General features: G+C 42.6%; 2 protein-coding genes across 10 annotated transcripts in view; one reads left to right on the forward strand and one right to left on the reverse strand.

Moving 5' to 3' along the window:
• EVL (Enah/Vasp-like) overlaps window positions 1-2,936 on the forward strand; it is a 146,424-nt gene extending 143,488 nt beyond the window's left edge. For 3 of the 6 annotated variants that reach the window (XM_030452451.1, XM_030452450.1, XM_030452452.1), the window contains 3 exons: window positions 766-832; window positions 1,210-1,267; window positions 2,331-2,936. In XM_030452451.1, the coding sequence (XP_030308311.1) occupies window positions 766-832; window positions 1,210-1,267; window positions 2,331-2,368 (163 nt within the window). In that variant the 3' untranslated portion in view covers window positions 2,369-2,936. The remainder of the gene's footprint in view (window positions 1-765; window positions 833-1,209; window positions 1,268-2,330) is intronic. The other 3 variants (XM_030452453.1, XM_030452454.1, XM_030452449.1) reach the window with 2 other exon arrangements.
• A 3,498-nt stretch (window positions 2,937-6,434) lies between these two features.
• On the reverse strand, window positions 6,435-24,653 carry DEGS2 (delta 4-desaturase, sphingolipid 2). 4 transcript variants are annotated; one of them, XM_030452218.1, is made up of 3 exons: window positions 24,504-24,653; window positions 13,953-14,695; window positions 6,435-7,273 (listed from the first exon to the last, which is right to left on the reverse strand). In XM_030452218.1, exons 1-3 carry the CDS (start codon window positions 24,583-24,585, stop codon window positions 7,130-7,132), a joined length of 969 nt encoding a protein of 322 aa, XP_030308078.1. In that variant the 5' UTR covers window positions 24,586-24,653; the 3' UTR covers window positions 6,435-7,129. The 4 variants fall into 4 exon arrangements, with proteins under 4 accessions (XP_030308078.1, XP_030308079.1, XP_030308082.1 ...); XM_030452219.1 differs by lacking the exon at window positions 24,504-24,653 and adding an exon at window positions 24,101-24,188; XM_030452222.1 differs by lacking the exon at window positions 6,435-7,273 and adding an exon at window positions 10,473-10,553.
• Between the last annotated feature and the right edge of the window lie 271 nt (window positions 24,654-24,924).

Raw genomic sequence — 24,924 nt, forward strand, 5'->3', positions numbered from 1 at the left:
GTTAATTTTTGAAATGTTTTTGGGCTACTGATTAAAAGAGAAAGTCAAGCAGCTTCTTTAATTTATTTTTTCAACCATCATCAGAGTTCAGCCCACTGACTAATACCATCCTGGAAGATTGATAACTCTCAAGTGTAGTGGCCAATAAGGGCAGACAGGGTTTGTTCCTGGGTCAAGAAAAAGTGCTTGTGCTACAAGGGCTATCAACAAACTCTGCTTGGCTCAGATAGGCCTTCCAAGGAAAGAATTATTGTATTATTATTTTGCTGATAATATTTTTCTAATCTGTATTCTTTTATTACTTTAACACCTGATAAAAGCCAGGGCTGGGTTGCTGTACAGAAAGCAAACTGTGAGAGAAAGACAGACATCCATCTTGCAAATTGCAAATGGTGTAATAAAAGACATGGTTAAACAGGCTTTATCCCCTGAAGATATCTCAATGTTTTCTAATATGAAATCCCTGAGATTCACAACACACACACAAAAAGAATAAATTAAGTTTCAGTGCAGGCTATGCATGCCCTCCAGTACATACACAATAGGAGAAAGCAGCATTTATGAGGGTCAGGCTCTGAAAACAGGAGCAGTGCTGCTCTCTGACTGCCCAGCTCTGGAGCAGCACAAGAGGGAGCCTCCAGCCCAGCTCTCAAACACGGGTGCTCCTGCTTCGGGTGGATTTCATCCGTGCTGTCAGGTGGGTGTAGCATAGCATGCATTGCAAGGAACTGACTGGCTTTTTGTCCTCTTTCTCCATTTCTCAAGGATGAAACCAGTGAGCAGCAGCAATGATGTGGCTATGGATGGCTTAGATTTTGATCGAATGAAACAGGTGAGTGAAAGGGTCTTTTGCACTTGAGAGATTTGATGAGCTACCCATTTTCTCCCATGCATGCGCTGTACAAGCAAAACAGCTGTTCAGTCTTCTGATTTCCTCTATAACTAGGTGCTTAGAGAAGGGCTAGCTGGTGAGCAGCAAGAGAGCGCAGTCTCACTGCTGTTTAATCAAGATGTGTGTACAGGAACGTGCAAATAAATATGCCAGCATCTTCTGTGTCCTTGGCCTGGGAGTGCAGTCGTAGCTGTTAGAAGTACAAGGCTCTGACTGTCAGTGGAGGCGGGGGACAAGCACAACCATATTAAACTTGCATTTTCTTCCACCAGTTAGAAGGAAATTCTGAGCAGCTGACTTGTGTTTTGTCTCATCAGGAAATATTGGAGGAAGTTGTAAGAGAGTTACACAAAGTGAAAGAGGAGATAATTGATGGTAAGAAAGAGAAAAATTATTATTTTTCTCATCTTTATGACTAATTTTCCATAGATAAGATGATAGGAACTGCAGAGAGTTCCCTGGTGTTTTCAGACTTCTCTGAGCAGATCTGATTTATACACGCATTTAAAGAACAAGCATCTACCTTATCTGAGCTTTGATCCTGACATTGTGTTTACATCCTTTGTTTTTATGCTTTTGATGAGTGAGCATTTTCACTCTCAACCTATAGGAAATTCACTGGCCAGCATTTCTCATAGGTGGGAGGGTAAGAAAGGGCCTACCCATAGCCCATGGCGGGTCGATGTATCAGTCAGGGAGTGTGAAATCACTTGTGCCTGGCTGGCCACGTAGCCAGGTCTGAGATGAGGAGGGGCAAAGGTACCAAACTGAAAATCCTTCCTGATTATCTTCTGTAGGGTTCCCATGCTTGAAGAGCTATTTCAGACTTTTACTCAATTACAGCTTTCCAAATATCCACCTATTTGTACAATTCACTGAAAATTAAAACAGCTGTACTAATGTTATCAATACATTTTTATAAATTGCTCTGCAATATATGACTAAATATATTTTTCATGACCATTATTGAAATACACAGCAAAATACCTATTTGAAGCCCACATTAGGGCATATGAAGACACATGCCCACATCCTGCACTCACCGTTTTAGATTCACACAGAAGGGGAAAAAGAGGAGACTATAAAACAGCTAAAGCCCATTCCCTGTCCCCTTCCCTAGGCCTGTGTGCTCACAAATCCTTGGGGCAGTTTGTAGTTGAGGAGACCCTTGCCCATATGCTACCGTCCCAGCAGCTTGGCCCGCAGAGCCTCCCCGGTTCATTCCAGTGCAAAATAAGACATTCATATAAATCACAAATGCAACTTCTTAAACAGTACTGCAGTTTGCAAGCAAACAGCTGACTGCTTACCCGTACTCATCCTTTTATCCTCCACCCATCCTTTTACCAGCGTGTACTTTCTGCAGCCTCTACACTTATCGTTTGCCATCACACTAGATATAACATTATGCATTAACTTTTTGGTTTGGTTTTTTTAGCCATACGGCAGGAGTTGAGTAGAATCAGTACAACGTAAGGATTGCAAAGCACTGGGACGGTACTAAGAATGCTGGGAAGATTGGATCATTTCTAAATGTACCAAGGTCACGCAGATGGTGAGAGAGGACACCGGCACTGTCTTTGTTCTTATACCCTTTTTATTAGCAGACTCGGCACACTTTGAAGCTTGCTGCTGCCTTGGATTCGCTTCGTTTTAAAAGTCTTAATCTAAAGAATATTAAAATTTTAAATTTCTGGATTTTTTAGATTTCATCTGACACTGCACATTGGATTTGTCAGCCTTTTTTGTATTTTGTATTTGCTTATTTAAATGTATTACCTTTCTTTTTAGTAGTAGATAAGAACACACGTGAACCATTTGCTTTTGATAGATGACTTCAAAGTAATTTTACTAGTAGTCTGCAATGTAAATGAAGATCCTTTGCCAACAGAAATGTATTGTGGCATCACCAGAAGAAACAGAGACATGTTAGTTGTCGGCCAACAAGTTTTTTGTCTCAGAGTTATCACAATATAAAAAATGGTACGTCAGTGCATCACAGTATCTGTGTTCATATTGGTAATAAACTGTTTATTGTCCACATGGCCCTGCCTTTCTTTGTTTCATTCGTCCCTTGAACTCCCATACTTTTATGTCACTTGGATTGATGATGAGAATAGGTGACTGAGGGTGGCAGAGCCCTGCCAGAGACCCAGAGCATAAGGAGAAAACCTGAGCACCTTTGAGCTGGTACAATGGCAACAGCCCTGTCTTCTTTTACAGGGAGATGTCACTGCCCAGCCCTCCTCACATCAATGGCTGAGCACCACCTCCTGTATTCAGCTGAGTCAACCTTGGTAACATTTTGCCAAAGGACCAAAGGACATTGGCTTACAGCTCTTCTCAGGCCACCATTAATTATCCCACTGCATCCCCTGCCATCACTGAAAAAAACCTCAGGTCCCATCACCTGCACTCATAAGGGCTTCCAGTAAATAAAGAGAGGTGTTTATGGAGAACACAGCTACTGAAGGCATTCAGCTGCAAGCCAAAATCACTGGCACAGCACTGCTGAATGAGAGGCTGTTAAGGGGGTCAGTTGTTGATATCTCACGTGTTTTTATTGTGCAGGGCTTGAGCTTTATGTCACAGAAAGTTAAGTCAAAGATACTGAGTACAAGATACCGAACACTTAGCAATGCACACTGAGTCATATCTTTCAGGTCATAATTATTTTTTTTCTTTAGAGCCATTCTTTCCACCAATGCATTATTGGGAATTTCTGCTTGACTTAGTTTGATGCAAGCTTTACACAGCACTAGTCTTGATACTATCTTCTTGGTAACTGTGCAAAAGGTAAGAGATTGGAATGTGGCTGTTGAGGCCTGTCAAATATTTTCCAAACCCCCTGCTTTGCTTCAGCAATTCCTGAATATTTTATTAAAAAAGCCAGGTCCCAGGAGTGGCTGCAGGAGTGGAGCCCAGTGCAGCAGCCCAGGAAATCCTCTGGTTGTCCCAGTGCTTATGTCCCCAAGACCTCATGGAGTGCAGCAGGAGGCAGAAGGGACTGCCTTGCCTGCCTGCCTGCAACTGCAAACCCAGGAGAGGCAGCAGGGTGGGGCATGTTTGCAGTTAGTTATAAAATATTATCTGTGTTGGCTTGGAGAGCATGGGGTTGTCCTTCAGCACTCTTCAAAGCAACCTAATCTACCTTTTAAAAGGAGTCCTTTTTACAATGTGGCTATACTGTAGATTAAATAAAGGAGAAATGGGAGATACTCAATTTTAATGCAGTGGTGACCTCCAGGGTGAGCCTAGTGGCTGTTAGCTATTTAATGCCTGTAGAAGGTGAGAGACAGGTTTAGCTGTGGAATAAGATTTCCACATGGTAACAAAAGCAGGCAGTTGATGTGCACCACAGTATGACAACCCCAGTACCACAAGGAGGAGCCTTTCTAGTATGAAGAGCACACAAGCATTAGTAAAAGCAAATAAAATGCTCTGTTGCATAAAATCTCCAGCAGAAGTCCCATGCGATTCTGAATTATTTACTCATTTAATGCAATGCCTGACAATGGCAAAAACTGACAAAACTGCTGCCCTTCAGATGATCTCAACAGTTCCATGAAACTCTCCCATAATCATAAGTTTCAGGAAGCTAGAGTCTGGCAGGGTACACGTTTTCCCTTGGAATGTGGCATTATGCCTAAAGTCAGTAATAGCCATGTTGCAATTCAGGCTGAGCATACAGCCTGGCTATGGTGTGCTGTTAACATCAGCCACCTGCTGTAAACAAGGGGGTTTTTACTTTCTTCTTCCACCTTTGCATGTCTTGTATAATTAGGACATAATTAGCTGAAATTTGCACTGGGCCACTTAACAGTGGAAGGGATGCTTGGCTGGCAGGAGCAGTCCCAGCATCACCAGTGCTTTGCTGGTTCCCAGCTGACAGCTCCAGTGAGAGATGCATGGAGCAGCTTACTTGTGGTAGTGTCTCTGCTGGAGGCTTCCCCCCCTCCTGGGCACGAATTCATTTTTCCCATTGCCTCTGTAGAGCAGGTTGTCCCTTCATGCTGGGCTTGTTGAGCCCCTTCAACAGGGGAAGCCACAGGCATGTTGCACAACAGAAATCAAAGGGAGCTTTAACCCCTGCTCCTACTTATCGTATACATCATCATTCCTCCTGTCACCTCTTGCCAGAGCATTGGTGTGGCCACACAGCGAAGGAGACCTAGATTAATTTTTAAGCAAAGAGAATAAAACAATGGATATCCCTAATGAACTTTTAACCCAGCCCTGTATGCCCTGTGGTTATGAAAAAAATCCTTCTTGCCAGCATTACTGGTAGTGGCAAGGACAACTGCCCACGGGGATCACAGCCTTCTCCAGCAGCACACACACACCAAAACTCACACAGCCCGGCATATCAGGCTTCCAACCACTCCAGATCTCACTGAGATGGAGAGTGCAAAACAGGAAGGTTGTGGGGCTGCCCAGGCAAAGAAAGCTGTGAGTGTGATGAAAACATTGATGGGAGTCAGGATAACAAGTGGTTGCCAATTTTGGTTACCCTCTGTTTACACTACAGCCTCTGTCAGTCTGGGCTACGGACCACACAGGTGACTGCATCATGGAACAGCTGAGTAAAGGAACTACAGAAAGGTCACTTTTCTAACAGAAGGGCAATAGTCAGAGTGAGGAAGATAGCATAATATTTATTATGTTTTTTATATTAACTTGGTAAATTGGCCAAGAGAGTTAAAGAACAGCTTGCTAAGGACACAGAACTGTGAATATGCAATCATGAAGTGTCAAGAGCACTGAAGTAAATGAATAAAAAAATGAAGCTGCCTTACATGAGCACTGATACAAAAAAGTTAATGGAAGTTCCCACACCAAAGCCTCTTCCTTTGAGAAGACATAATATTGGCAGTATTTTCTTCACTGAAGAACAGTGACGTCTGAAGTGTCAGAAGCCCCTTTCTTTCTTTTTTCCAGAAGCACAACCCATGTATCAAAGCAGTATCTGTGAATGAACTGGTGTTCAGTTCCTTCAACATAAACAATCTTGCACTGCTGAGCAAACCTTGGAATTTACCCAACTGCCAAAATTAGATGGAGGAGAAAAATGGAGGAGAAGGAACCCAAATTGCAGCAGGCTAGCTCAGCTGCCCAGTGTGCTAGGCTAGGGAATTGAGAGACTGCTTCACTGGCTCCAGTGCTGTAGGAGAAAGGAATGAAATTGTGTTAATTGAGGAAACCAGGCTTCCCAGGTCTAACAGCATACTTTGAGCCTCCAACAAGAATGCACAATAACCCTTTTCTTTGTTACACACATGGATTTCCACAAGGAAACAAGTCAAACTGTTACAGGGTCAGACTATAAGAGGACCATTACAGCTCTCTTTTAACCACTTTGTAAGGACAAAAGTAAACTGTCAGCTTTCCAGGGTGGAGGGAAGTTACTAGATGACATTTGAACTCACTCCCAAGATAGTTATGAATACTGTTGAAAAAGTGAGAGAGAGAAAGGCACACCTACTTCCTCCAGGGGCATATCCACACTGCTAATCAGTCAGCACGCAAAAGACTAAGGAAAGTGTTTATTCATGCCACAGTTCAGCTCTGCCACTTAGCTACACTGAATTTTAGATGCTAAGAATATCAATGGATTCAGAAAAGGATTCACAGAGCACTGGAAAAGAGGTCAAACAGCAGATACTAAAATAATGATCCAAAGGTACAAAAATATACACAATATACACATTACATACACAAAATCTCAGCTACCATCCATTATCAGAAGATATTATAAAACAGAACACAATACAAAACAAGACTTAAAGCTAAAGGCACCCTTGTGTTCTCCTGACAGTATCATTTACTACTGCATGCTAATCCCTCCTGCTTTCACAGTCGTATGCACACAGAGTATCTACATGTAATCTGGCATGAAGAGAAACCTGTACTAAATGACACACAACCATTCAAGTGTCCACACACCAAGCATTCTCCATTGCAGACCAGGCCAACATTCAGACGTGGGAGCACATGGCCCAGGAAGTTAATTCTAAACCTAGACCAAAGGGTTGCATAACCATAGCTCACTCTCATCTAGTTTCACAGGGTTACATACACAATGTTACATACACATGCATCTTAATTGCTTCATTTTCACACTCATCCTCATAGCATAAGGAGCAGACACCAGTGCCACTTCAGCAAACACCATCATCCTTCTACTGCAGAAAAGTCATTCAAACAAACACCAATGCAGCACCAGCCACAGCTAGTTCATTAGCTTTCTTCTGCCAGCTTGCATAGTCTCTTAACCCTTGAATAAGGACCAATACTGTCATCAAAAACAAAATCCCACAAAACTCGAGTCCAGGACAGGTGACAGGGGAGGTTATCGTAATATTCTGCTGCAATCCTCTTCACCTGAAAGAAGAAGAAGAAGAGAGAGAACGAGCTGTTTAGCTGCACAGTTCCAGGTGTGTTTCAGTCTTCCTATGCAGATCTGATAGCACAGCCATAACCTAAATTACTTGTTATTGCTTGTGAGCTTCTGAAGTTCAGCCAAATAAGATGTACTTAAATACATTTAGATACTTCTTAGCAGATTTCTGATGTAAGTTTCGCATCCCAGTATCAGAATTTGAAAGATTATGGATCTCTGCCTTCATTTAGAACTATTTTCTCTCACTTGAGAAGTGGAGGAATCTCCCCAGTGAAAAGACACTATCCACTAATTCAGTTTATAAATTGCCAGGACTCCAACACACTTCATTTAAAGCTCTGTTCTCATAATACTTGTCTGCTGAGGGTTCTGGGTAGGAGAGAAATACCAGTTGAGATAACACCAAACAGACTTGCTGACACTTAATTTTCTTTCCTCCATTCTGCTCCTGTGATGCAAATCTGAGAGGCAGGTTCCTCCAGCAGGCAGAGGAGATTGCAGGACAGACTTTTCCGCAGTTTGGTGTTAAAGATCCTGGAAGATTCTTTACTAGGTCACAAGTCCAATAAAATTTCATCCCTGTTACAAATCCCTAACTGTTGCCACCAGACAAGCATTGTGTGTCACTGGGAGTGGCATTTGTCATTGGACTATGGCCAGAACCAGAGGGTGTAGAACTTTCAAGCCTGGAAGGTTCAGGGGACCATGAGGACTTCTAAACTCCCAGAGGTCCCTGCTCCAGGTAGATGCTTTGCCTTTTGAACACACTTAGGAAGTAGCACAGTCTGTTAACTATTGTACACTTGCACTTAAACTACTTGTGCACAGTTTTATTACAGCTCCACCTCCTATACAAACAAAGCTCTATTCTAGAGTAGTTTGTCTTGCTGGACAGCATGACTTCTCTCTTTAAAAACCCTGCAGAATTTTAAAGCCAACTATGCTGACTACAGTGAGGACTTCCAGTGAAGGTCAAAAGGGCTACACAGAAATTGTCATCCAGGAGGAAGCTCTCATCAGCATCCAAGGCGTAATAGTGAAATAAGCATTTTCACTGTTTGTGAAAAAGTAAGAATCCCAGAGAAAGTTAAATTATAAACCAGCATTGCTCACTGCTGGTTACCTCATTAATTCAGCTTCCTAGCAGACACTAGTAGGTAGTGTGGGTTGCATAAAAGTTTTGTTAAGATCTTTTACCTCAGTACCTCAGTCCCTGCCCACTCCATGCTCAGGACATGGCCATGCCTTGTTGGAGCTGGAGGGTTCAGTGCAGGTCTGATTGTATTCTGCCTTTCACTGAATACCACAGACTTCCTAATAATTCCCTATATCCTGCTTTAAAGTGTTGGGCTGTAGTTCATATGTGGTTTATTTTCAATGGGATTCAGATAATATCAGCACTTCACCTTAGAGGTGTTTATTAATGACTGGAAGAAGGGCAAGTTCCAGGCACTGAGTAAGATCTCTGGGGATGCAGATTTAGTTCCCTGCACTCCTTCTGTAACCACAGTCAGAACTAATTTCATCTGGGTTTTGCATCATCCCTGTTCTCAGATGGGGAACTGAAATAGCTAAAGGTTGAGAGAAAGGACTACTTAGAGTGTAAGATACCTTTTCTCCCTTGAATGACAGCCACTAACAAAGCCCTAGGAAGACACACAGGGGTTCTTAGATCCCCAACCCCAAAAGCTTCACTGCAGTTCTGACATGGTCATTCCCTAGCACAGACCTTCCCTTTCCACCTGCATTTTAGACAATATTTCTGAATTTTCACTTGCAACAGTAATTCAGCCATCCCCTACATTAGCCAAGTTCATATGGCTGTTCTACCATTCCTCTCTTCTCCTGAACTCCCTTATGTTTCTTGCCCACAGAAAGAATGGTCTGAACCAAATTTGTTTTCTCAGCTGGTTACAATATTCTGCAGAGTTCTTGACCATGTTAGACTGACCACTACAAGGGCTTCAGAAAATCTTCCTGTACTGCCCCTTGCACAGAGGAATAAAGTAGTATAAAATGGCTCAGAGAAGAGGCCAATATACAGCCCATCTATGCACAACCCAGTAGTTTCCATCGTTTCAGCAAACATGAGCAGCAGTATAGTCTAGGCATGGTGTTAAAGAGTTCAGATGGACACAACATATGATTCTGGAAACTTGCACTACAATATAGTCCATACACATATTCTGCAGTTGTATTACAGATTCAAAAGAGGCACCTAGAATACAAGTATTGTATAATTAAGATTAATCAAAATACCCAGCAGTGAATTTTTGAAGCAGATCATACACACCATGTTCTGGAAGCTGGCAACCCAGTCATGGCTAGTAAGATGCAAGCTAGCATCAGGTTGTGGTGGAGATTGCTTTTCACCAAGCATTATGTTTAGCACCTCACAGCAGAGTATGGTGGCAGCTCATACTGAATTAGAAGCCTAGTATGGAAACCACAAGATATGACCAGGGGCCTGCATTGGAGTATATTATCCTAAATCACCTATGGGACAATAACTTACACCTACACAAACTAGTACTTGGTCCTTCTTGGCTTGCTCCTTGCACAGAAGCAGGGAGCCAGGCAGCATCTGCACCACTGGCAAAGTTTCTGTGCACTGGGCTGAACAACAGTATGAGACATACAGAAACAATAGATATAAGGTTAACTGCAATCAAGTATTTGTGATAAAAGCATAGGGCAAAGGGAAAGTTTATTGAATGCAATTAGAATGAGGATTTCCAAAAGGCTTTCTTATGGAAAAGAAAAGTGGGTTTGTTAGGTCCATGTTTCCATTTTGCTCTCATGTGGCAGGAAAAAAAATTAAAATGGTTTCTCTTTTACAACGGAATGATGAAAAAAATTTCCTGACAAAAACAATTGCCCTAATGTTATTTGCTTCAGCACCTCTGTATGTGAAGACAAAATATCACCTCCTCACCTACCAGAAAATTTTGGGAGGAGAGAGGCCAAAAATAATGGGGGTTTAACACAGATTTTCTTTTAAATACAATGTTAAACCACCTTTATTAAATATTTTGTAGGCTGGAAGAGCTATCCTCCATGTTCCATTCCAGGTGAGGATGGTAGTTTCCAGGTAGCAAGTTTTGCATCCAGATCATAGATCATGTGAAAGAGGATGGCACTGTGACAAAGTAGCCCTAGCTCCTACTCAAGGGCTCCATATGGTATTGGAGATAATCCATTCACTTAGGTTCTTCTCCCACTTCCTCCTTGTAGATCTCAACTGTAAGCCTTCACTCATTCCTAGTTTGTGGACAGAAGTTATCATGAAAAAACAAAGGATCACACAGTTGGCAAGAATCTTAATAAGCACAAGGTACTTGGTATATTGAGGCTCTTCTTCAAGTAGATCAAGGTGGGGGGTAAGAAATCACATCTCTTAGACTGAAACTTTGCTTCTGGTTTTGTGCTTGCAGAGCACAGCAACAGGACCCCAGTCCTACCCCACTGTATCAGATAGGCACAAAGTTAAATGCAACCTAGTATTTCACCATAGCTATTACCCCTTTTTCCTGGAGCTAAATGGAAGCTAGAGATGCTTATGGCAAGAAGCTGAAAAAATGTGTTCAGAATCCTCGGAGGCATCTTATGCAAGGTCCTTCCACAGTCCTTGGCACAGAGGGCAGCACTCATGTTTGACCTCCTGGCCATCACAGGGTTAATAAAAATCTGCAATTCAAAACCAGCACATCCACCATTTTTTCTAGTCTTTTGTGTCAAAAAAATCTGGTTTCATACCATGTCTTTTCCCCATAAGCTTAATAAGTAACTAAGTTTGCCTCTAGTAACACTGCAGTTTTTATTGCCATCTATAGCAAGAGTACTGAGCTCCTCCTTGTTCTCCTGCCCCCTCTCTCCGTAAGTATATTCAGTCCTACAGACAATGAAGAATGGATCTTTTTATTCATTTTGCAAACAATGCAATATTTGATACCTATAAGGCTTCATCCAAAGATCAATTTAGTCATAAGTCTAAATGTTTTTTTAGATTCTTTAGACGAAAGGGTTTTTTAGAGCATGTCCTTGATTGTAATGTTAAATTTCCTGGTCTCTTGCATAATCTCATTATACTAGCAGGACAAGCTCTTACTGAACATTCATGTCACTCATCTTCATTATCTATAAACTTACAGCCAACTTCCTATTTCAAATCTGTCACATTCATAGGGTAAAGATCTTTCTGGTGTCAAACACATTAGTCAGAACATTCTGAATGAGGCACCTGTTACAAAGGACAAAGATGGATTTACTTTTCTGATAAGCAAGTGGAAGAGTCAGTTACTTTCCAAGATTAAGATCCAGTTATTCTCCATCCTACTTCTCCTCTACTTTCAATCATGAGGGAATGAAAAAAATAAGCTTTATTCCACTTTCTGCTTTCCAATAATTAAAAATTATAGGTATACTGAGAGGTCATCCATATTAAACAATTCAAATATTAGAAGTTCAGAAGCCTAGAAGAAGGTTGAAAAAACTAGACCTTGGCTGAGTGAAGAATTTGTTGGGACATTAAGCAGGGGAAAATAAGGGGAGGCTTATAGCCCAACCTGTTATGAAGTTTAAACATTAACACTCTCTAGAAAGTAGAGTCTTTATCTCCTTCCAATAAAGAGGCAAAGAATTTTTCTTCTGTTTGCAAAAGCTAATAGCCAGTTTGCTTTAATTGACTTGAAACTAATCACTTGTCAAAGACTCGAAGTTTTCCATATAGTTCTGTCAGGCAACAACAATTGACAAGCCTGATATCTCCTCCACTAGGAGAGCAGGTCCCACTTGCCCAAGAGCTAGAAACACATGAACATAAGGCCATAAAATTCAAGAAATAACTCTTCCCTCTTTACATGAGAGGGCAGACACTTCCAGCTTCTGCACTGCCTCCAGGAATTAGACTGAGCTACTTGTGATGTGGGTGGGAAAGAGCTTTTCAGGTCTCAATCAGTTCTGGAGCAACAGTCCCAGCAAGCTCAATTAGTCACTCACCTCCCTTGTGTAAGACAGAGCGCTAACTTTTTTCTCTTCTTCTATTTACATTTCAGTAATCTAAGTATCTATGCCTATCTAACAAGTTTGAACATTTGAAGGCAGGACTAAGCTCCTACTCTTCCCAGCTGAGCTATCAGGTGTATCAGCAATGTGAGTGCCTGACAGAACCTCATATGTGAACATGGGCTGCTTTACTGCCTGCTCCAAACCCCACAAGGGATGGCCAGGTTCTCCAGGACAGACCTCAAGCATGAAGGAGATGTGTTTAAAAAGAACTGCAGCTTATATAGAGGCTCCCCAAGCTCTTCTATCTCCTCTTGGTTTGAATCTCAGTCAGTGTTTCTGTGATGAAGAACATCAGCTGATAAAGCAGGGTGTGCCTGGATAACAAAGTTCTATGTGTTATGCAGTAGTGGGGAGGTCACAGCTCCCAAACCTCAGCCTTCTCAGCTCTACTGCCATCTCATGAGAATCATAGAATCATAGAATCATAGAATTAGCCGGGTTGGAAGGGACCTCAGAGATCATCTAGTCCAACCCTTGACCCACCGGAGCAGTTGCTAGACCATGGCACTGAGTGCCACATCCAGTCTTTTTTTAAATGTCTCCAGGGACGGAGAATCTACCACCTCTCCGGGCAGTCCATTCCATAGCCTAATCACCCTCTCCGTGAAGAAATTCTTTCTAATATCTAACCTAAACCTCCCCTGGCACAACTTAAGACTGTGTCCTCTTGTCTTGTTGAAGGTCGTCTGTGAAAAGAGTCCAGTTCCCACCTCGCTACAGCCTCCTTTCAGGTAGTTGTAGACAGCAATGAGGTCTCCCCTGAGCCTCCTCTTCTTCAGGCTGAACAGCCCCAGCTCTCTCAGCCTCTCCTCATAGGGCCTGTGCTCGAGTCCCTTCACCAGCCTGGTTGCCCTCCTTTGGACCTGTTCCAGGACCTCTACATCCTTCTTAAACTGAGGGGCCCAGCCCCCAGGTTTGCATCAAACCAGAGACAGAAGATGTTCCCTTCCTACTGTGCCAGAGGATTTATATGTAGGAGGAATACTTTGAAGTCACGTACCTCCAACACTGTGAGCACCTGCTGAGGAACCCTGGTATTAAAACCCAGAAGAGCAGCCACATACCTGGAGGGGAGATTGAAAACCATTCCTAGACACCTGGGCCTTGCAAATTTGTTTCCCACAACTGATAAAGCGTGGAAAAAAAAAAAAAAAAAAAAAAAAAAAAAGGGACTTGACTTTCAAAAGAGGAGAGCCCAATGACAAATCAGGCATCCTCAGTTTCTGTGGGTGGGGCAGCAGAGCTGAAACAAGTCATGTAGAGGGAGGGGTTTTTTTCTAGTGCTATTTGTGTCAAGCTGAAACATGCCCAGATACTTATGTCATTCAAAAATAGAGAGACTTTTGTTTGATGTTAATCAAGCTATAAAGTTAGCAGTTAATGGTTAGACAAATTTCAAGCATTAATTGTCACCTATATCACTTCAGATAGGCCTTTCAGAGAGCAAAAAGCTGGTGGCTGAGTTAGGAAACTGTAGAAATTTAGAGCATTGTTGGATGATTTCATCATGCAAAAAGAATTACTTAAGCCCTCAGAAGTTTTTCTTTCCTTAAAATAAGCTAAATATTACAGAAGTTTGGCTGCCATACTTACCATTGGCAATCTGCATCCAGGAATGCTGGGGAAGTCATGGTGCTCCATGTGGTAGCCTACATTAAAAGTGAGGAAGTTCAGAGGTCCATAATAAGAGTAGGTCTCATACCCTTTTAAGAACATGTAGTGTTCTGCTATGAAGTGCCCAGAAATGGGATGTATACCCATGCAAAGGATTGTACCTGCTATCAAGTAAATAATAGGTCTGAGCCCCCAAAGGTAGTAAATTATGAGGTCTACAGAAAACTGGACAAGAGCGTTAAAAATTTCCATGCGTGTAATTGCCTTGGGGTTCACATACAGTGGTCTCAGACTGTAGAACAGGGGTTGGAGGAAAAGCCAAAGCAGTTTCCGAAGTGGTGTACAGAAAAACCATCCTTCAAAGTCTGTGGGGATGTCCACATCCAGGCTGTCCCCACCCAGGTACCGATGATGGTCAATGTGGTATTTCTTGAAGGAGGCAGAGTAAGGGACGCCTACTGGTAAGTTGGCAAAGACTGCAAACCATCGGTTCCACTTGGTCTGCTTGTTCCCAAAAGCAACGTTGTGTGAAATGTCATGGATGGCGAGGGTCAGCGAATGGTTGATGCAACCCCCAAAAGCGTAAGCCCAGAAGAAAATCCATTTCCAGGATAAGTCCTTCACCAGGTAGCATGCTAGAAACTGCACAAAAACCATTCCAGATACAATCCACTTCAAATGCAGATCTGGTCCCATCAGTGTCTTGATCTCTGGATACTTTGCTAAAGGGAAAAATGCAAGGAAATACTCATTAGATCACACCACTGACACTCTGTGTTTGAAGCCCTGTTTTTATAAAATGGCAGTTCCAGGGCTGAGTTTCCACTACACTGAAAACTCCACTAATGTCTGGGATCTATTCCCACTGTCAGCAACATGTCCAATTTTAAGAGAGATCTCTCTCTTTTTACTATATATTGAATATATAAATATATATATAAGCATATATATATATAGTTGACATATATGTATATATATTTCAATAAGAAAGAGCACATACCTGGCGGTCAATATGTGGCACCATGTGCCCTCACAAGGATGAGTTATTAATATGCTCAACCCCACCAAATTTAAGCTTCAAAAAGTAACTTCTGTCAAGTTTTTCATATCCCTTTTTATTTTACCAAATCCACAATCTCTTTTTCACAAAAGGGATACAAGTGCCTTCTTTACAGTCCTTTTCTCTCAACAGTCTCTGCTGTTGCTTCAGACATAACAGCAGAGGAAGATGGCTGAGTAACAGGCTCACCAGGTTTTGCTCTGTGGTTACATGATAAATATAGCATCAAAAATTTTTTTCAAAGTGTTTGAGCACTCAACAATGTTTACAACACTTACAAGTCTTTGCGCATAGTAACATCAGAAGAAAGTCAACAATATTGTTGGGCATTTGTAAGATGCAGAAAATTTTTGTCTGTTCCTATTCATTGGCCTATTCCCAAGTCACATACCAGAAACAGGCATCAAAGTCACTTAAATAATCACACAGCAGCTTCATGCAGCCTCACAAATACTGCAATACAATATCAGAGACACATGGGCTAAGCTGGCCAGGTCTGACCTGTGTTGGGACACAACTAATGTACTGATCTTAGGAATTTATGCGTTAGGAAGAAATTCTTTACTATGGGGGTGGCAAAACACTGGAACAGGTTGCCCTTCACCTGGTGGAGGCCCCATCCCTGGAGACATTCAAAGGCAGGCTTGATGGGGCACTGAGCATCCTGATGTAGTCATAGATGTCCCTGCTCACTGCAAGAGGGAGTGGACTAGGTGACCTTTAAAGGTCCCTTCCAACCCAAACTGTTATATGATCCTGTGATCCTATGATCTTCGGTTCTCCTGGCCATACATTCCTCCTTTTAAGAAAAAAATGTAAATACAGCTTATCTTCTAGGTGCTGCTCATCGCTTAAGGTCTCTTCTTTCCAAACCCACACTTCTCACTTCCAGCTTTATTTTGCACATGAATTTTCCTACTGTTCTATGGCTTTTTCCCACCTACTGGCCTCCCTCCTTTTAATCATACTATGCATTTCTCAGTAATTACAGTTTACAGAGATAAGACTGCAGAAGCCAGTCATTCTGAACCCTGAGGTTACACTGTGTCCCTGTAAGTTTGGTAAGACTATTTTATGAATAGAAAAGTAAATAACATCTGACTGTCACTGTATTTTACCAATGCAATAAAAGCTGATTATAATCATTTGCATCCATGCAGCTGTATGTACTATAAACAACTATGGGAGACAACACACACAACTTCATGTGACCTTGCAAGGCATGGCAGGTACCAAGTTCAGGACACAGAGAAGGTTTTTACAGAAGTGAACCCTGAGAAGTTTGCAAAAGTTCAGAGAGATGAAGCATTGCTTAAGGAAGCAGGCTGATGTGGTTGTGCTCTGCACGCATTCAAACAACTTTTGAGTCTGTTGGACAGCTTCAGCTCAGCTTAACAGGATAGAGACAAAAAAGATTAGACATGTTTTGTAGAAGATGATGAGAAAAGAGATATTTTTTAGTCTTTCCCACATGAGGATGCAAAGGGAGCAAAGTCACCATGAGGAGTCTTCAGTCAGGGAAGAGATTTTCGATAGTGGGAAAGCTCTAGTAGAAGTTGACATCTTTACAAAGTCAGCCAAAATTTTTTACCAAAATCTCTGGAAAGCACAGGAGTTTTGGTTTTGTCCCTGGTTTTACAGGATTTTTTATTAGTTTTTATGTAAGAAATACTAATATGCTAGAAATGGTTCTCTAGTAGCTAGATAGGTATCAAAATTTTACACAAAGTGGTGAGATATCCACTGTAAAGAAAAAATTGGTATAATGATCTGATTGGAATATTTATTACGGACATAAGTTTACATAGCTTAATGTCCTGATTAGGACCATCTGTCCAAAAATCAAGAAAACCCTTTAATAAATTGAGCCATTTCAAATTTTCAGCCTTGTAGTTGACAGAGATAAATTACTGCAGTCACTAGAAGAGATGAAGAGATGTAAAAAAGTCAAACTTGTCCCTCAGCCTGGTTAAATTCAGGCCACTTTGACCAAAACAAGTTTTAATGGGGAAATGGGAAAACGATGTCGATGCTTCAGATTGTAGTTTGAGAAGCTATTGACATTGCCACTTTGGATCTATTTTTTTGTTGTTGAAGCTAGCAAGGATTGCAGACTACGCTTAAGAGATTTCAGGGTAGTAACTGCCAGCTGGCAGCTGTCTGCAAGCAGCAATGCAGGTAGGTTGTATTTACCACAGGGAACAGCTGTTAAGTAACTTGCTAGGATTTAATATTGTCTTTTTACCAGTAATAACATGCTGGAGGGAAGGGATGCCACCCAGAGCTGACCTTGACAGGCTTCGGAGGTGGGCCCCAGCAAACAGCATGAAGTTCAACAAGGCCAAGTGCAAGGTCATGCATGTAGCTTGAGGCGATTCAAAGCTCAATTACAGGCTGGGCAAAGACTGGATTGAGCACAGCTCTGATGAAAAGGACTTGAGGTTCATGCTGAAAAGCTCCACATGAGCTGGCAAGGTGCAATTGCACCCCAAAAAGCCAACTATGTTCTGGGCTGCATCAAAAGAAGTGTGGGCAGTAGGCTGAGATGATTCTGCCCTTATATTCCATTCTCATGAGACCCCACCTGGAGAACCTGGAGTCCCCAGTATAATAAGGACACAGACCTCTTGGAGCAAGTCTAGAGGAGGGCCACGAATGTGATCAGAGGACTGGAGCAGCTCTACTGTGAAGACAGGCTGAGAGAGTTGGGCTTGCTCAGACTGGGGAAGAGAAGGCTCCAGGAAAGACCTTATGGCTGCCTTTACATGAAGGGGCTACAGGAAAGTTGGGGAGGGACTTTTCAGAGTCTATTGACAGGACAATAGTTAACAGCTTCAAACTGAAAGAGGGTAGATTTATATTAGCTATTAGGAAGAAATTCTTCAGTCTGAGGGTTGTGAGACACTGCAACAGGTTTCCCAGAGATATTATGGATGTCTCCTCCCTGGAAATCTTCAAGGGATGGATGGGGCTTCAAGCAACCTGGTCTAGTGGGAGGTGTACCTGCCCACGGCAGGGAGGGTTGAAACTAGATGATATTTAAGGTCCCTTCCAACCCAAAGCATTCTATGATTCCCATGGCACAAAGAGGGAGGGTGCCAGGTGGGCTGCCAGGCACATGAGGCTAATAGCTCTGCTGCTAAAGTAGCCTGGCAGAAGCTTTCTGGTTCAGGGGTACTGTACATAGAAAATGTTGAATGCTGACCCTTTCATAATTTGAGGCCAAAAACTCTTCAGTGAGACACATTTAATTTTAGATTAAGTGATCCAAATGACTGCAATATACTGTGCTAACACAGAGATGTATCTCACTTTTTCCTTGTGCTCATGCCTTCCAGTTATCTGAGGGGATCCTAGTAAGGCAAAACACAGCACTTAGAGCTGAAAAATCTGGACAACCCTGTAAGGCAGCTGCAACAAGTGCCTGTAGGCGATCAGCTGAGCTGTGCAAACCATGGCTGTGCAAACCAGCTGTCAGCCATCTGGCTGTTCCAAAAGCAATGAGAATCAAAGAGAGAGCTACTGCACAGTGCTGAACCAGTAGCTGTAATTATGAGTAGTAGCTGTAGTATGAGACTTCCAGCAGCCATACAATAAAAACAATGCATTTCAAGAAGTAAGCAGACACCTATGGTCCACTCTTGAGACTGATAGAGTTTCACACTATGAGATGTCTGATTTTCATCATGCTACTTTTTCCTGAATTGATTCCATTTTGGTCTTCCTGAGCACTTTGCCATTATAAAAATGAACAGCTTCCATACAGCCAGAGTCCATTGCTTGTTCTGACACAAGCACTGTGTCAGGGCTAATACATGAGGATGGCTATAAAATGTAATCTGTAGAGAGTTCTTCATTATCTAGAATCAAGGCATGGAAAGGGCATAGAAATGGGGGGGAAAAAACCCAAACCAAGCCAACATGCAGCAATTCTAGATAACACAGGGGAGAAAACACAAAAAAGCTCCACTAAGATATGTCACCATGGGACCAGGACTTGTCCTTTAGAGTTCAACAGGACCAGGACAGATCCAGCTACTTTGATGCCTCCACAGCCTGTTCTCCACCCTCCAGCTTGTTGGGAGTCTGCTAGCTCAGCTGGGCATATTGATTATCCACAGGCACTGCTTCCAGCTTGTCCATCATACAGCTACTCTGAGGGTGGCAATACTAGAGTAGAAGTGCAGCAGGGCAGAATAATGATTTTCTTTCTCAGCACAGTGCAAAAGCAGTGCAAGCACTTTAATAGTAGTAGTATTCACTTTAGTGAGTAGATGCAGTTAGTAATTCTGCAATTCTGTAACCACAGTCAAAAAATCTGCATCATGACAATGAAAGACATCATTTCCTACTTGTACAATAGTCTGGATGAAAGATCAGTCAAGAGAGAACAAATGCTGCCAGTATATTTTCAGGAGCATTCATGATTCTGAAACAACTCATTTTATTGAATTAAGATTTCACAGACATCACTCCACTGTTGTGTGTAAGCATCAGTGATCTTTCTAGAAGCATGTTTCACTCTGAAACACTACTGACAAATTACTCTGACTACATGTTTTTATTCTTAATGCTCTACTCTGGAGAATCAGGAACACTCACGATAGCCCCAGGATAGTGATCCTTAGTTAGGGCTGGAGCAATTGCTCTTGGAGAAGTCATTAGTTGCTAGATCCTGGTGTTCAGGAGACAGCTCATATCTTGCAAGAGCTCATGCTCTGCTCATGCTCACTCATGCTCTGTTTCCACTGGCAATGTTTGTGAGATGACTTAGGAGAGACCCAATGAGACTTCAGTGATGGCAGCAGACAGTTTCTTGTTGATGTGACACCATATACTTAGAACTTACACATTTTGGCTGACGTGGGATTTGCATCAGGGCAAGAGCAGGAGTTGCCCACAGACACAGAGGTGGTGGAGATTTAAAGGAGCAGTAGCCATGAAAAGCTAGTAACAACACGAGAAGAAATTTATTTCTTTTATCTTCCTCTGTTTTGACCAAAAGTGCAGCATACAGGTATACGCGATGTGGAGAAACTATTCAGTATGACTTTCAGAAATCCTTTTAAAGAAGAAGAGTATCTCTATGATGCTGCTGCCTTGGACTATGTTCTATCAACTGAGTACCTGCCAGAACAAATAAGAGACACCAGGCACAGGATATTAGCTTTACTAGCCTGTGCCCTATGCTGGAGCTGGTACTCGTGCCAAAAAAAGAAAACAAAGTAATTCAGTTTGCTGGCATGGTAGTTTTGCACTTTTTAGCTCATGAACGTGCTTATAAACTGCACATAACATTTCAGTTGTGTGCAAGACAAGACACAGGTAGGACACACACAAAGGACAGCACACATGGCAAGAGCTTCTGGCTTTGCACACTCTCTTCCCCTGCTCCAGTATACAAATTAATAAGAAGCCTTTTTGGCCTGTCTAATCACTCTGAAGTTTATGCATCCAAGGTGAAAGGACAAGGGTCTGTATTTGCCACACACAGACTCCTAAACTACTTTGTGCTGGTCAGCCCAAGGGAGCTGGGTCACCCAGAAGTGCCCACCAGAGGCAAAGCACCTCAGTGGTGCCATACTCCTGGTATTGGCAGAGACATACGATTATTGGCACCCCACTATGACCTGTTTATTTACACTTATTTATGGGCTGGTTCCAGAGTAAGGGGATGTAGAGAGGGCTTCCAAGCCCCTCTGAAATTAAAACCTGCAGTGTGGAGTATGCTGAAGCCTTCAATTGCACTTAACACATTTTCAGCAGAAGACCACAAGTGCCTTAAAGAGGGACATTCTGTTCATTTGATTTATTTTATAGGTGGTCCCCACAGGGATTTGGCATGAACACCAAGATGGCAGCTAGTCTGAATGTGCTCAGAGAATATGCACTGTGCCCACATACTGTAGCATTAAAGGGGAAACAAACTCATAGCTTCTTTGCCAGAAGGATGTGTAATTCAGGGCTTTGATTTAAATTAAGGAGATATGTATCTAGTGCATTTCAGTAGGTACAATTTATGAGAATTTTCCTATATGAGATTTAAATAAGCAACAGCAGAGTCATTTGTAAGAAGCAGCAGACTGGCATCTAAATAAGTGAGTAGAGCTGGAAGCTTCTATACTCAAATCAGCTAAATGCTAAAATTAAGACATTTTGCTTTTCTGTTTTGTTCTACATCCTCCCCCTTTCCATAGGTTAGCATCTCAGCCTTCCTACAGGATACAGCACATACAAAACACTAGCACCATCTTTACTTCAACATAACTTGCCGAAGAACAAATTATATACTTACTAATTATTTTTGGATGTTAGATCAAATTTAGATTCTCCTAGCCTAACTTGAGCAGCACTGATTCAGCCTTCATCCCCATCAGAAACAAAGTATTCTCTAAGGATTCCATGAGGCAAGGCATTTTCTGACTACCCTTAGTAACTTTATAAAGTTAGATTAAATTCACAGCACAAATAAAATCTCATTCTTTGCACGCCACAATGTATTGCTCATTGTTTGCAATTGGAAAACTGTTTGCAGATGAAGTGACCATTCATTGTGTGCTTATCATGTTACCAGCACCAGAGCAATGATTTTTTCAGCTTCATCAAGAGTGAAAAAATCCACCAACATGTGTCTCTGTGCAAGATCATAGTTCTGCAAGTGTTTTTAATAAAACAGACCCTTACTGCCACTAAAAAGAACAAATTCTTCTTCTAGGATTCATCTCCTCTGTGTTATACCCAGTAACTCACTCTTCTTCTAATAGCATTCATCTAATTATACAAGATGGGTAAGCAGCTCCAGATGAAAAAGAACTTTTTCCATCTGGTTAGTTCTTGGCCAGGGCTTCCCCTAACACAGCTCTACTGCAGCGCGACACAAATCTCAGTCCTGACACAAGATAGTAAAGATTTTCATATGCAAGAGGGTGAAAGAATATGAAATGAAACAATTCAATTTCACAAACTGAAAAGCGTGAATAACATGTTCAGGAACATGGATAACATGATCAAGGCCAAATTGCTAGCTTGGCAAGAGATCTGTACTGTAACTCAGAAGCAGCTGGCACCTAGACAGCACCAAGTACATACTACATTTTAATACCTAGAGTCTAGGAAGATGATACCACAAAGAGATAACAGATAAAGTATCACCTCTGCCTTGCGCAAAATGTTGATGCATTGATATAATTATAGCCATTAGGAATTGCATCCCTGGTAGATTTATCCAGTAAAACAGTGTCATGTCATAAGCTAGCTTCGAGCCAGACCAGTTGATATACGCAGATTATAGCTCTCCTGTTCAACAGGAACAGATTGCCCACAGAAACTATAAATGTCCCATCCCTAGAAGCATTCAAGGTCAAGTTGGACAGGGCTTCAAGCAAGCTGAGCTGGTGAAAGATGTCCCTTGCCTGTGGCAGGGCATTGGACTTCAAGTTCTCATACAGATATATTGTCAACCACTCCAAAACACTCTCATAGACAATATATAAAGCTTTGTGACAGAACATTATTATCTCTCACTTGCTCTATAGAAATATACTGGTGCAACAGCTCAAGAAAACACCACTTATGCAGAAAGAAACTGCTTAATGGATTAGTCAGTTCGCCCATATTTTTTCATAATGGATAATTTCAGCTTGCTGAAGCCTAAATAGAAAACAATCACGTTCCACTGCTTAGCAACTAAATCATTAACCTATTCGGAGTAAAATACTTCCTTTAGCAGCATGGAATGCTTCTGTCCCCAAGGCACTGCTATATACAAGAATGTAAAATATGTGGATATTTATATATGTTGGTTCCTATGTATCTAAGCTTCTTACAGTGCACTCCAGCTACATAGACACTAGATGATTTGGTAACTACATACTAGACACACTAGGGGTCCACTGACCCTCAGGCTTTGAATAATACAGTGATGATCAATATATATACCAATATCATATGGGATATCATCATAGTTTCAATAACTTTTGGTAGCATTTTGGTATTCATGACACTAGTTGCATAATCCATTCTGCACTGCCAGACAGACACAGATTGTTCTGCCCACATCTGCCACAAGTCTCTTTTCAGGTAGAAATTCTCCACACCCTCCCTCTGCTCCTAGAGCTGGGGCAGGCAGAACTTCAGGGAAGGTGATGGACCTTCATTCCAGTGGCTTGTTCTAAACCCAAAAAGACTGAGAGCAAAGCCTCTTCAAATATGCTGTTGACAGGTCCTACAAACAGAGTCTGCTGTGGCAAGGGTAAGACAGCCCAACCATTCCTGTGCCTACTTACAATGCAACTTTATCACAGTTTGCAGTCCCCAGTCCATGGCAGGATCAGTGAAGCAAGAGATTGTCAAGGGAAGAAACGCCATACACATTTCTACCCACAGCACACCAAAACATAGTCCTCTTGGCTGAAAGTATGAGTAGCATGACATTTTATATAATGACATCATTTGACTCTCTATCATGATTACATCGTAAAATAATTATTATTTTCCTGTATATAATTCAAACCTGGATCAGGATATTCCACCACCACAACTATACCGGAAATGTTTTTGTAATTTAGATTAATCCTGGATTAATCTATTAGACTGTGGAGGAGTTAAGAAACTGCACCTTAATTATCATAGGCACTGTGCAGCAGCTCAGCCACAAGCTCCAGTGCCTTCTTTATAAAAGTTCTTTTAAAACTTTATCCTATTTATTAAAGGGAATTTTAAAAAACTATCAACCAAAAACCGCAAATAAAAACAGAAAAAAAAATCATAATCTTTTTATTAATAAAATGTTGAAAAGTTATTTCCAGAAGATATGCAACATTATTCTGCAACAATTTTAAAACATAAATTATTCTCAGAAATTATCTTCAGCCCACACCCCAAACCAAAAAAAAATTAAAAATACCCAACCCAACTTACTCATGAACAGTTAAACAATGCCTGCACAGTGGAAATACAAGCGTGTACCTTGCCGACGGACAGCAGAAGGAACTTTCTATTGTTTCCTAGCAAACACTCACCCACATGTTCGTTGATTTTATTGGACTAAGACACCGGGAAAACTCACCTGCCGGAGGATTTCCACCCCGCCCCCACAGGCACAGCAGGAGCGCTGCCGCGCACCGCGGTCCCCCTGCAGCCGGCCCGGCGGAGCTCGGAGGCGATCAGGTGCGGTTGTCGTCCGGCAATGTCACTCCGACACTGCCAGTTCTGCTGCTGATAGGACCCAGCCCCGTGCAGCAGTGTCCCCGCCGTCCCTCTCCGTTGCCTTCAGAAAGCGAGGCGGGAGAGCGGCATCCCCCGGGGAAAACATCCCTCCAAGACCACCGGGCTGCAGCACCCACACCCTGGCCAGTACCCCGACCAGATCCCAGCACCAAGAACTGCCCGCGCCTCCTCGTCAGTCCGGAGGTGCCATCCAGCCACACCGCCCACCCCGACGGCGGCCGCTTCCGAGCCCGCCGACGTACCCAGGATCTCCTTCCTGCGCTGCGTATGGGGCTGCTCCGTGTAGACCCACTCGAAGTCCTCGCGGGTGACACGGTTACCCATGGCTCCGCTCAACTCTCCGCTGCCCTCCTTACAGCTCCGCGCTGCCCTTATAGCTCCGCGCCTGGCGGAGGGGCGGCCCCGCCCGCCTCTGCCCCCGCCCCGCCAGCTCCTCTCGCCTCCGGCGGGCACCGGGCTGCGCCCCGACGGAGCAGCCACGGGGGAAAACCCCGAGTGCGCGTGTGGGAAGCTGCGCGACTCCTCTGGAGTGTGCGGGGTCCTGGGGGAAGCTGCAGAGACCTCCTGGGATGTGTAAATCAGGAGGAGAGATGGTCCTCGGGGCAGGAAACGGGCGACGGAGGGACGCCTTGCTGCCTCGAAGGCATCCCGGTAAGGGATACA

The sequence above is a fragment of the Calypte anna genome, chromosome 5A (genome assembly GCF_003957555.1).
Source record: "Calypte anna isolate BGI_N300 chromosome 5A, bCalAnn1_v1.p, whole genome shotgun sequence".
In the NCBI taxonomy this organism is placed as follows: Eukaryota; Metazoa; Chordata; class Aves; order Apodiformes; family Trochilidae; genus Calypte; species Calypte anna.